The sequence below is a fragment of the Mercenaria mercenaria genome, chromosome 9 (assembly GCF_021730395.1).
Source record: "Mercenaria mercenaria strain notata chromosome 9, MADL_Memer_1, whole genome shotgun sequence".
In the NCBI taxonomy this organism is placed as follows: domain Eukaryota; kingdom Metazoa; phylum Mollusca; class Bivalvia; order Venerida; family Veneridae; genus Mercenaria; species Mercenaria mercenaria.
In genome coordinates, this window is record NC_069369.1 from 58,168,565 (window position 1) to 58,181,383 (window position 12,819).

At 35.8% G+C, this 12,819-nt stretch overlaps 1 protein-coding gene across 1 annotated transcript in view; it reads left to right on the top strand.

Annotated features, from left to right (window-relative positions):
• LOC123547213 (uncharacterized) overlaps positions 1-12,819 on the top strand; it is a 60,125-nt gene that overhangs the window by 6,860 nt on the left and 40,446 nt on the right. The window contains exons 2-6 of the mRNA XM_053551482.1: positions 7,645-7,738; positions 9,200-9,236; positions 9,785-9,905; positions 10,119-10,170; positions 10,641-10,741. Of these exons, the coding sequence (XP_053407457.1) occupies positions 7,645-7,738; positions 9,200-9,236; positions 9,785-9,905; positions 10,119-10,170; positions 10,641-10,741 (405 nt within the window). The remainder of the gene's footprint in view (positions 1-7,644; positions 7,739-9,199; positions 9,237-9,784; positions 9,906-10,118; positions 10,171-10,640; positions 10,742-12,819) is intronic.

The following is a 12,819-nucleotide window of genomic DNA, read 5'->3' on the forward strand; positions in this document are numbered from 1 at the left end:
AGGCACAGTGAAACTGAACGTTTGAAATACTCACAAATTACACAGTGTTGTCAGTTGGTATCAGACAATACGAGTGAAGTAGTTATCAGTTACATGTTTGCATTTTTTCCTTTACTTTAGCATAGAAGCGACCTCCGTGGCCGAGTGGTTAAGGTTGCTGACTTCATATCACTTGCTTCTCATCGATGTGTGTTCGAGCCTCACTCGGGGCTTAAATTCTTCATGTGAGGAAGCCATCCAGCTGGCTTACGGAAGGTAGGTGGTTCTACCCAGGTGCCCGCTCGTGATGAAATAATGCACGGAGGGGCACCTGGGGTCTTCCTCCACCATCAAAGCTGGAAAGTCGCCATATGACCTATAATTGTGTCGGTGCGACGTTAAACCCAATAAATACTTTAGCATAGCGATATAGATGTTATTGCTATAGATATAATAGCTATAGCTAAAACATCTAATTGAGTTCTCCAGGATTGATCTCCTGACGACGCTCTCCACTTTATTTTATATTATACTACTGACTGAGCGTCTTTCCACACAATAGCATCGCAGGCACTCTTAACAAGTTCAACAACCGAATAAACCAGTCCACCAGATAGTTTCTTTGATTTCGGTGGTATCCATTCTGCCGTTAATTTTGTCTACGAAGCGACCGGTCTCTGTAGTTTTCTGAACTTTGTGCATTAATTGTGAATCTTTTTCTCAACTGTCCAACGGTCCTTGTATTACAAGTAGAAATAGGACATCTCAACAAGTGTGTGTTTTCCTGTAATGAGTGGAACATTACTTCGGATCATCTATAAATCTTATGTCATTTTTTCTTCCTGATTTGACAAAAAGTTATAAAACAGTATGTTCCGAAGAAAATATAACTGTTTCCACATGTTCTCCATATTGTATTGTATTTCACTCCTAATGTTTTTGTTAAGTTTATAGCTCATCTGAACTTTATTCAGGGTGAGCTTTTAGTATAGGTCAATGGTCCGGCGTCCGTCGACTGTCATCTTACTACTTTTGCTGCGAAACCGTTTAGTCGATGTTGAAAAAAAAGTAATCTTTTCCAAAGCTGCAAAGCCAAGAGCTCCGATGTTTGGTTTGTATCAATGCCCAGTGGTCCTCTACCAAATGTATTCAAATCTAGCTACTGGGGTAAAAATTTGCGCTGTCCCGTGGTTCACTAGTTTTACATAGCCTTTATATATGAAAAGAAGTTTTTAAACATTTTCTAAAACTTGAAGGCTTAAAGCTTAGATATTTGGCGTGTGGCAGTGTGTAGTAGTCCTCTACCAAATGTTTAAATCATGCCTCTAGGGTCAAAATTGTCCCCGTCCCGGTATTCACTTGTTTCACATCGATTTCTATAAGAAATACATTAAGAATTACTGCAACCCCTACAGCTTACTTATTTTATATCCTTTCCGCAACTGTAACGTAAAAAATCATATTAGCGTCTGATGGCCCTTTCAGGCTTCCGTAGAATCAACATTTATTTCACGAAATTGTACAGCTGTATATATAAAATGAATACAGACAAGATACAACAAATAGTAAACAAGGAAAAAGCAAACAGATATCGGATAACCTTGGGGTACTTCATCGAAACAGTTTATTTTTAAACACATTTTGACATGCCTTTTTCGAAGCGAATTGATTCATATCTGCATTCAACAGATTATTTTCAAGGCCCTTTACATTGTGAAAATTATTAATAAAGTTATAATCGTGTCAGCTTTTTTTTATTTATCAAACAAAATTTAACAAAAGGTTTACCGCCCCGAAAAAAGAAACCTGTACTGGTACAATGGTTTTTTTTTTTACGTTGTCGTGCAATGCTTAGAATAAATCATATCTGCACAATTGTATTGAATGTACAGAGTAATATAAAACTAGTGTAAATGAAAGATCGGAACATTAAATCGCCTCGTCGCTGAAATTAGAAATATTTGCAACCCGGGATAAGCATTGAAAAGACGATATTTATAGTCATTCCGCGAAGGTTTATGAGTCGGCTACTGTAATAACTATCATTATGATTTTTAAATCATTAATGTGTTTGATTTACAATTTGCAAATGGCATTAAAAATGATGTATAACTATAACAGGGTACTGGTTTTCGGCATTTCTTTCCGGATGTCAAACTTCTGTAGCAAACATGCTACCACAAACAGACGGTAGAGCACTCTTTTTTACGCATGTATCTACGGCTCGAATTCGCTCATTTCAAAATCTCGGCTATCTCAAGCCTCGTCCCGAAAACACGTGCACAAAACATCATTTTAGTCGAATTTCGAAGTGACGAAGACTTAAGGAGATCAATTAGAAAATGCGGTCTCTAGAGTGTTAACAACGTTTTCCTTTGATGTGATTAGTGATCTTGAATTTGATTTCTACAACAACTTTTTTTCTATGATTTGATATAGTGACCTATTATTTTATTTTAGATGACATGGCATATACTTTATAGAAACAAACATTCTGACAGAATGAAGTATTATAAAGATCAATGAAAAAAATGTGGCCTCTGTAGAATGTTAGCAAGTCTTCCCATGATGTGACCTAGTGACCTAGATTTTAACTTCAAATAACCAAATTTCAAACTGACCTAGATTTTATAGTGACAAACATTTTGACAAAGTTTAACGAAGACCAAGTAAGAAATACTCTAGAGTGTTCAAAGCGTTTTATGATTCGACCTAGTGACCTAGATTTTATATTCAAAGAACCCAATTTCAAACTGACCTAGTTTTTATAGAGACAAACATTTTGACAAAGTATAATGAAGACCAAGTAGAAAATGTAGCCTCCTCTAGAGTGTTAACAGTGTTTTATGATTCGACCTAGTGACCTAGATTTTGACCTCAGATAATCTAATTTCGAAACTGGCCTATACTTCATAAAAACAAAGATTTATTCACTTGAAAATTGACCAGTAGTTTATTAAAAACGTTTTTCTTGGATGTGACCTAGTGACCTAGTTATTTTCTTCAAATGATCCTATTTTGAATCTACAGTAAACATTATGACAAAGTTTCATTAAGATAGAGTAGAAAATAAGGCCTCTAGGGGTTTAATCATTGTTTTCTATTACTTCATCTAGTGATCTATGTTTTATTTTACATAATCCAGCTTCGAACATGGCCTGCATTTATACCTCTAGGGGTTTAATCATTGTTTTCTATTACTTGATCTAGTGATCTATTTTTTTATTTTACATAATCCAGCTTCGAACATGGCCTGTATTTATACAGACAAATATTGTAACATAGTTGTATAAAGATCAAGTAGGAAAAGAGGCCTCTAGAGTGTTAGCAATGTGTTTTTATCATTCGACCTCAGGTAATCCATTTTCAAAATATATCTTATCATGTTTATAAAGACAAACAATCTGAGAAACTTTTATGTGTAGATCAAGCAGAAAATTCGACTTACAAAATATATGTAATTTTCCGATAACCAATATGATGCACGCTTTGATCTCTATTTATCAAGCAGCTTCAAAATTAAAGTTTGATTTTTTGCAAAGGACAATGCAAGATTTGAATCATTTTTGTTCAAATTCAAGTAAGACAGTTACATTGTGATGTCCGGGAATATTAAGGATAACATGTAGTAAGCTATTATATTCAGAATTTTATCCCAAGATGTCAGGCGGTGCAACATGAGACTGCCAGTTTTATGACAATTTATATTATACGTATATAGTGATACCAAATATGAAATGGATCAGTTAATCAGCTACGTTTTTCCTTATTTTATTACTCAAAATAAAACCAACTGTCTCGTACAGTACTCTTTTTATTAACATCAATATATACTGATACTTATAATAAAAGTTTAACATTCATATATAATCATGTAATCAACTTGGATTAAAGTCTGTTAATAATAATGGAAGTTGATCGGCCGCTCGTGACTCAACAAGGGTCTCACCGTGTAGAGTCTAAGTGCGATAAAATTTCCATCGACCGAGAGGAGAACAGACGCACCAACCCAAGGCTTGCAAACATCACTAACTGTAACCACGCAACCACACAATCCATCGAATCTCGAACTGTGAATCCAACCCAGCCCGGGTCTCACCGGAATGTGGGTCAAATGCACAACCCGAGCCAATGTAGAGCGAGGCAATGCAATACAACAGCACGCATGGTAAGACAACGCAAGACACTTTGTACACTATGTACTTTTGCAACGGGTGTCACTCAAACGCAAATACGCAACAATGTCCATTGAACCTCGAGCAACATTTTCCACTTATTTGGGGTATCACCGTATAATGAGCGAAATCGCAACACGAGTCAATGTAAGGCAAGGCAAGGCAAGGCAAATTGCCACCCCTGAAAGCCAGGCCAAACAACGCAACACACGCAATACTAGGTAGGAATCGCCAAGTACTAGGGCAAAACCTTTTACTAACCAGTTAACACAAACTGGTAAACATGTGACACCCATGATACATAACTTGAACGCAAACACACAGACACCGCATCCGTTCACCCCACGGCCGACAGAATTTTACCGCCACAATAAATTTATAATTTATCCGCCAAAATTCTAGCGATTTTCAGAGATATTCTTTAAAATTGAATCCCTAATATAGTCCAAGTAAAACTCTAGTCCTACTTCATTCAGATGAACCCCATCTGGTCGAAAAAATGGAGTTTCGGCATCAATATCGGGCTGAATAATATCATATCTACCACTGGATCGAACCAATTTGCGGCCTGCCCTGTTTATACGAATGCGCTTTTGTTCAATTACTTCATACCCCTTTAAGGCCCCTCTCCAGACTTGCCTCTGAAGAATGTCTATCCAGACAAGAATAGAATCGGGAAAGGCGTCACGCAAATATTCTATTTCAGTTTCCATTGTTCTTTTAATTTGAACAACTGTGGAGTCTGTTAAATCGTTCCCACCTAGGTGTAAAAATATAATTGATGGATGGGAAGAAAAAAGCACCTTATCCTCAAATTGCTGTCTGAAATTCCGCCAGTGCAAGCCTCGCACCCCCAGCCAGTCAATGGACAAATCCGGCAAGCGTAGATTCACTTTGTTCGTCGCTTCCGCCCGCACTCCAGCCCAATATGGGATCGAGTCTCCAAGGACCCATATGTCGGCAGAAGATTGTTGGACTCTATCGTCTACCACGTTCTCTTCCAGGGCGTCTGCACCACGTTTCGGACCTCGCCCTCGGTCTGCTGCGGGGTCGCCGTCATGCCGGTCGTCAATCTGCTCAGCTACGCCTCTCTGAGCCTGTCTCGGTCGTAACACCCTCTCTCCTGCCTATGCCTGCTGGTTGCCATTGTCTTGCCCTTCATTACGTTGGGCATCTCTGTTACGAAGAGCCCTCCGACGCATCGGTTCCCGCCTTCGACCACGTGGCATTGCAAGTAAATTGCAGACGTGTAGGAATGTTTTGCCAAATAATTCTAAATAATTCTGACGTTAGTACGACGGTGTAGCTAGTCAAATGTGAGAGAACTGCACGAGATTTTTGTTTATATAGTATGTTGAGCTGGGTACCAATTTAGCATGAATAGGAACCAGTCATGAGCAACCAAGTGTAACAATATCGACGGTACTTTATCTATAGATTGCAGACGACAATTTGACATGATATAATAGCAGACGACAATTTAACAAACGAGAGCTTGAGAAAAAATAAATCAAATTATTTTAATTCTAAAATAATTTCCATTATTTTGTAGTCACAAAAGCATTTCCTGAGTGATAGAATAACGATATTTCTTTTCTTAAATCTGACATAGTAGTGAGAAGTGATACTGATATTAAGAAACGTAATATTTCATAATTTATTATTTCTTTTCACGCTATTCTTGGAACAGATTATATTTCAGAAACAGATTTTTCCTTGTGGGTATGAAAACGGTGTACTTTGAGCTATTGAAAATAATTAATTGGCTGGCTTAATTTCCTGTCAACAATAATATATGTAATTATACGTGTAAAAACACATATTTAATTTTGCTACCATTGCAGGTTTCAATTTTGCATACATTTTGGGTGACGTTTTGAAAGGATATGACTTTATCTTGATTAGCTAATTTAGGCTTGCATTAGTATTTCTTGTGCGAAAGATTCGTGTTAAAGCGAAATATAATATTTACAGTCTAAATGCATTTCCTTATACAGCTGATACAAACAACTGCCAATAAATTTTGTGACCCCAAATTTCATTGGAATACTACGATCGTTAACATATGTCAGGTCTTAATATGAAAATCGGATAGCGTGTGTTATAATTATATATTTTACAAGTCTTTTTAAGCGCCCTTTTCATAACAAAAACATTCAAAGGCGGCAGCCACTCAGGGTGCCAAATTCTTCCTCTCTGAGTATAGACAGCGGGTGATCTGTTAAGAGGAACAGAGCGAGAAAAAGCTCACAGAACAGAGAGAGAAGGAGATGGAAATCATTTTAGACACAAACATGTCCGGCTATCCTAGCCTAAATTCTTTGCGAATATATAGTCTGGTTCTTTAATGTGCCGGGTGTATAGCACCGATACACGCGAAGCCGTTTTTCCTGGGAAGAACCAGAACTGGCCTCTTAGTTAGGTTGGAAAAACTCAAGAGTATTTCAGAAATTTCCAAGGAGACTACAGAATGTTTACACAGTTTCAAAACATAACTCTGTTCAAAGGCATACATTTGAATTCTTAGCAAAAACCGTGGTAACGAATAAACTTCTCAAAAACTCAGTTCAAAACACTGTGCACAGCGTTCTTATGGCCGAATAGCAAACAAATATGCACTGGTTCATCTGGGTTTTTTCTCTCTTTATTTTGTTTCATTTTCCCCCGAATTCCTAGTATGGCGTTTGCAGCCGCGATGTGTGTACTGAATTTTAAAACTCCAGCTGGTACGTTATGACGTATTACTAAGCTGTATTAGTAAGATATTCTCAAAAATGGCAGGTACAGGACAGAACAAACAAGTCTTAAGACGATACCAGTAGGACATCCAGATATATATCATGACACCGCAAGTGGGAAAATATCTAAACAAATATAAGGACATCAACCAAGAAATTAAAATCAAAGACCTGATTAACCGAATATCGATTTTTCTTTTGGAGAAGAAAAAAAGTTGATCACGTGACTTTTAAAAATGAAGATAAGGCAGATAAAGGGCAAATCATGTCACGTCAGCAATACATGTACAGTCAAATGGTATGTTAAGAATATATAGTCTGTCCGCCCGCTTAGCTCAATAGGGAGAGCGTTGATCTACGGATCGCGGGGTCGTGAGTTTGATCCCCGGGGCGGGCCGCAAGTTGATAAAAGACATCTTGTCTGAAATCATTCGCCCTCCATCTCTAATTCATGTGAGGAAGGTAGCAGTTAATTGCGGAGAACAGGTTTGTTCTAGTACAGAATCCAGGAACACTGGTTAGGTTAACTGCCCGCCGTTACATAACTGAAGTACTGTGGAAAAATCGGCGTTAAATCCAAAACAAAAAATTTCATTGGTTAAATCATTTTATTGTGTCTCTTTGAAAGATTTCGGTTTCCTTTGTTGCCGAAATTTAGTATCTTATCAACTAAGATGAAGACTGCAACAGTGCAAAGAAAAACAATGTTTATAATGACCACAGACAGAAAGTTTTCATTATCTTTATTGCAGTTCCGCATTAGATCTGTGAATGAGACGAACAGCGGAGAGTCTCTCAACCAATTAATGGTGGACAGTTTTGTGCAACACTCGGAAAAAGGCTACGGTAAGCTTTTGCATTAAAGTTATATGTACCTCTTGGAAAAAACAAAAAATGAAAGAATCACTTAGCACTTTAGTACCACACTTTTATACAGATTCATATAGAGTGAGATTAAAAACTGACAGTGCTGTTTTTTGTTTTGTTTTTTGTTGTTGTTTTTTTAGGGCGGGGGGGTGTTGTTGTTGTTGTTGTTATTTTGGTTTTTTTTTTTTTTTTATTTAGTGTTTTTTCTTTGGTGGTAAATGTATAAGCACCTGGAATTTTCAATTATATGGAATCTATTTTCCGTTTTAAACAAAAATTTTAACAATCTATATCAACCTTTATTAATAGATAGGACGATAGCTACAAGTTTATCTAGAGCTGCACCGGAACAGATTTTGCAATAAAATAAAATGATGTAGCAATCGAAAATTAGACAATAATATTCAAGTGTCTTCTTATAATTGATCTTTCGGTATACATTTATATGAAAATAGTATTTTCTAAGGCAATGAAGTAAGGCGAGCTTTTTTGTTGTAGAAACAGCAAACTTAATGTTCTTGATATGCTTATACATGTAAACTATTTTGTCAATTCACCGTATAATATACGAGATAGATAAAGGTGCAATTTAAGCAACTTGAGTTTTCGACTGAATTTCAAAAGAAAATTGTAGATAATAATAAAGGAGGTATTTTAAATATAAACCAAAAAAAACGTAAACAGTTTAAGTCCTGAATATAACTTTTAGCTTCAAGTAGACATTTTCTTATCTTGTCAACTATCTAAGATTGTTTGTTTTGTATATTAAGAGTTTTTCTATATCATCTGTTACGGGGCACTCTTGGTAAACTTCAAAAATGTCCCTGACAGGCATCTGATTTGTGAATTCATTTTTCTTTTATCATACGTCTAAAACTAATCCGAATATCTATAATAACCTACAAAGTTCTAACAGTATAAACAATGACTTAAAATTCGAATGATAAAAAATAAAAAAAACCATTTAAACAGATCTATATTCTGTTAAGTGTGTTTAAGTACAATGTCAAAATGATCGCTAAATCTATCGAGTTTTCTTTCAAAACTAGGACTTTTAATGTCAAGACATGAACTGGTCACAAACCATTTAGAAATTAGTTTGTGATTTACGTTTCACGTGTATTTACGATATAAAGCATACTCACTAATCCCGGGTCCTCAGCATTGATAAATGACCAAGCAGTACCATGCATGGTAGCCTATTGCTATGTTCTGATTTAGCTTATTTTAACCCTTACCTTGCTAAATTTATATAATGAACGTGTCCACCTATCAATTTGGACAGTGCCATTAACTGTTAAAAAGGGATGCTTTCCAAAAAGATACTGATCTGCCCTAGTTGCCATTGGCAGAATCAATCGTGTCCAACATGGTAAGAGTTAACAGCTTTTACATTTTTAATCGTGAAGATATTCAAGTATTTTGTTTTCTTGTTTTCAGTCGTGGATAATCCAAATCATTGGCAGTTTAGTCACAAGTGAGTATGCGAGTAATGTGTGTTTCTGTTAAATATTCCGTACTGTATTTATTATTTATTCACAGTATATGAACATAATAATATACATAAGAACTTTTGGAAGCATAGAACGCAACCAAACAAACTATTAGAGCAGGGTTGGTTTGAGCGAGTCTGTTCATGAGGGGTAAACCATTTTAGTTACTGATTCAATATCAGAACAAATCCCTACGACCCCACCCGCTTAGCTCAATAGGGAGAGCGCAGATCTACGGACCGCAGGGATTGTGTGTTAAATCCTCGTTCTCGAGACGAATGCTCTCCATGACGATTTGATAAAAGCCATTGTGTCTGAAATCATTCGTCCTCCACCTCTGATTCATGTGGGGAAGTTGGCAGTTACTTCTAGAGAACATGTTTGTACTGGTACTGAATTCAGGAATACTAGTTAGGTTAACTGTCCCCTGTTATATAACTGAAATACTGTTGAAAAACGGTGTTAAACCCAAAACAAACAAACAAACAACTCCCTACTTCACATGCTTACCGATTCTTGAATGCCATTGTAGATTCTTCTTTACGGTTGGAAATGATGGACTCGTGACCTTCGTGCACTTCCATCCTGAAGAGAAAAATGAAATTCTGACAATGAAAAAAGTCCTGGCAAGCACCTTATCTGTCAAAGTACAGGTAAATAATATCAAACCAACATTTTCACAAGTTTAGTTAATATGACGTGAAACATGAAAGTTTTGAGAGGGAAGAAAAAATAATTGTACTTCAAAATTTATGAATAAGTAAATATATATCAAAAGAATATTCTTGGGTTTTAGATACAAGGAAACCTATATGTTTAAGTGAACAGTGAGATACTCAGTACTAAACCTAACCTTTTTGTTTCAGATTGAGACCGGAAGTAGCTGGCGATTCACATCAAATGAAGAAGATCATACAGGTTTAAATATTTCACTTTGTTTGTTTTTATCAACATTGTTTTGTTCTTAGAAAAAAGTGCTTAAACTGGTTGATCTTACGTCCAAATGAATTTCAATCTCACGCATATTTCAAGTTAGATATACAATTTCAGCTTTTTTTTAGTTTCATAAAATGACATTTCTTAGCATTTCGACGTATACATTTATATGCTCTACATCGCTGAAGTTGTGCTATAGCGCATCTGACCAACCTAGATCTCGTGCGTGTAGAGAAGAATTCTAAACAAAAGTGATATCTGCAGTCACTAATTACTACATGTTTTGCCAGTCAGAATCTAATGTGATCTCTGCGGTTAGAACCTCGAGTTGCATATATACAGCATTTTTATAAATCATTGTAAATACTTACGATAAGATATATATAATACCTGACATGTTAAGCTTAGATTGGAAATACACTACTGCAATAAACAATCATTATATATTTCAGGTCATTTGGAACACGAGTATGAAGTCTCCCGGCACACAGATGGTATAACATTCGTGCGCAAACATCAGAGTTCAAAAGATGTCCACAGACTGCATAATAAGGTATACCACTATATCTGAACTTATCCTATGCGAATAAAACACCCGACAAACCACCATCTTTGTTGCCTTTTTACATTCAAAAAGTAAGAGCTGCGCTCCTAAGAGTCCCTTGTGACTTCCATCCAAGTAAATCCCCTTGTAACTGCAAAGGTAGAAATAAACCCGCTTGCTGTTTGTAGATATATTATCATCTGAAATCAGTGTCTGAAAAAAAAGAAAGAAAATATATTCAGACGTTATCTAATCGACGAACAAGATAAAGGGACACTTTAATTAGAATAGACTAATCCCATGCCAGTAGAAAAGAAAGAATGGAAACTATTAAAACTAATTAATTGTATAAGGCGGTCACTTAAAGTATTTGTTCAATACTTACCGTTTACTCATACTCACTTTATACGCATATTTTCAAACTGAATTTTCCGGATATGATGGAGCTTTGTTAGTATAAGAATACATTTTGAAAGCTTAATTGTATTAGGAATGATAGAAAAACTCGCTTTTCTCAATAGTAAAGATAAAGTGACTGGTTTTTATGAAATTAGAATATTCTGAAATTCTAATTTTGTTTAATTATCCGATATGTAAATTTTGTTACTTCAGCATCTGGGTGAGCGAGATGATAATCGGAAAGTTTTCAATAATTGTAGCCAGTTATAGTTTTGAATGCAATATGCGTTTCACGAAAGAGAGATATCACAATGGGCATTATTTATCTGCTCAAAAAAAGTTTGAAAGTTCAATATGTATATATTTCCAAAGCCTGAAATAGCACCAGAGATCAGTATTACTGACCACAGGGATTAGCTTTATTAAAATATTTTGTCTGTATGTATGTTTTTTTTTTTTTTTTGAACTGATCTGAAAATGTACGAAGTACAAATATATTTCTGCGGTCGGTGTTTGATCGTTTGCAATAGTTTATTCTTTACATTCTGGACAATACATATAACTTCTACGGATGCGTGTTGATTATCTTCTATTGTATTTTGTAATACCGTTCCTTGCAGTTTAAAACACGGTTGTGATGTAATCCTTTGTTAGTTTTGCCTACTATATAGGTTATTGTACCGACACCGTTCTATACACACGATTATTTTACTATACCTGTCCATTATTAACCTGTAACTGTCCATTCTTAAAATAATGGATACTTTAAGAATGGACAGGTACAGGTTAATAATGGACAGGTATAGTAACAACCATGTGCGTTGAGAAGTGTGAGTACATTAACCTAAGAAATTCGAAAGTTTCGAAATTTAAACTACAACGTTTTACAGAACTTGTAACTGCAATAAAAAAAACCTGAAGAGGAACGTATGACTTTAACCTAAATCGCCCCACAAATTATCAGTCAAATGAAAATCAAACAGTGTGCCAAAAGTAATTACAGAATGTTAGTTTAAATCTTCAACCGTTAGAAAGTAATAATGTTCTCTTTGTGTACTCCTAAATCGCAATAGAAATGTATCGCAGATATACACCTGGTATGGCATTTTCAGTCAAAAATAGATAAAATAGGCAACGTTATGTAAAAACAAGAGCTGTCGGAGTAAAGCAACGCTCGACTATTCAACAGCCTTGTCAACTGAATGAATATTTAAGTCGAAAAGGGGGCATACTTTCGTAAGATTGCAAAAAGGGTTATTGAACCAGTACAAAGTATATCAGCTCATGACAATGGACAAATGTGCAGGTTTCAATCCATTCCCATTAGTGGGTACTGAGATATCAGCTTGCATACAAAAAAATTAACCAACAACTGTTTAGTCGAAAAAATGGCATACTTTTGTAAAAATGCAAAGCAGAGTTATGGAACATGAGTAATGCATGTCAGATCATCGCAGTGAACAAGTGCGTGACGTTTCAATCCATTTTCCATTAGTAGGTACTGAAATACCAGCTTACATATAAAACCTTAATAAAAAATTATACGAAACAGAGTTATGGAACCTGTGCAGTGTAAGTCAATTTATCACAGTAAATAAGTGTGTGAAGTTTCAATCCAATCCCACAAGTGGTTACCGAGATACCAGCTTACATACAAAAATTAACCAAATCGGGACGCCGACGCGGAC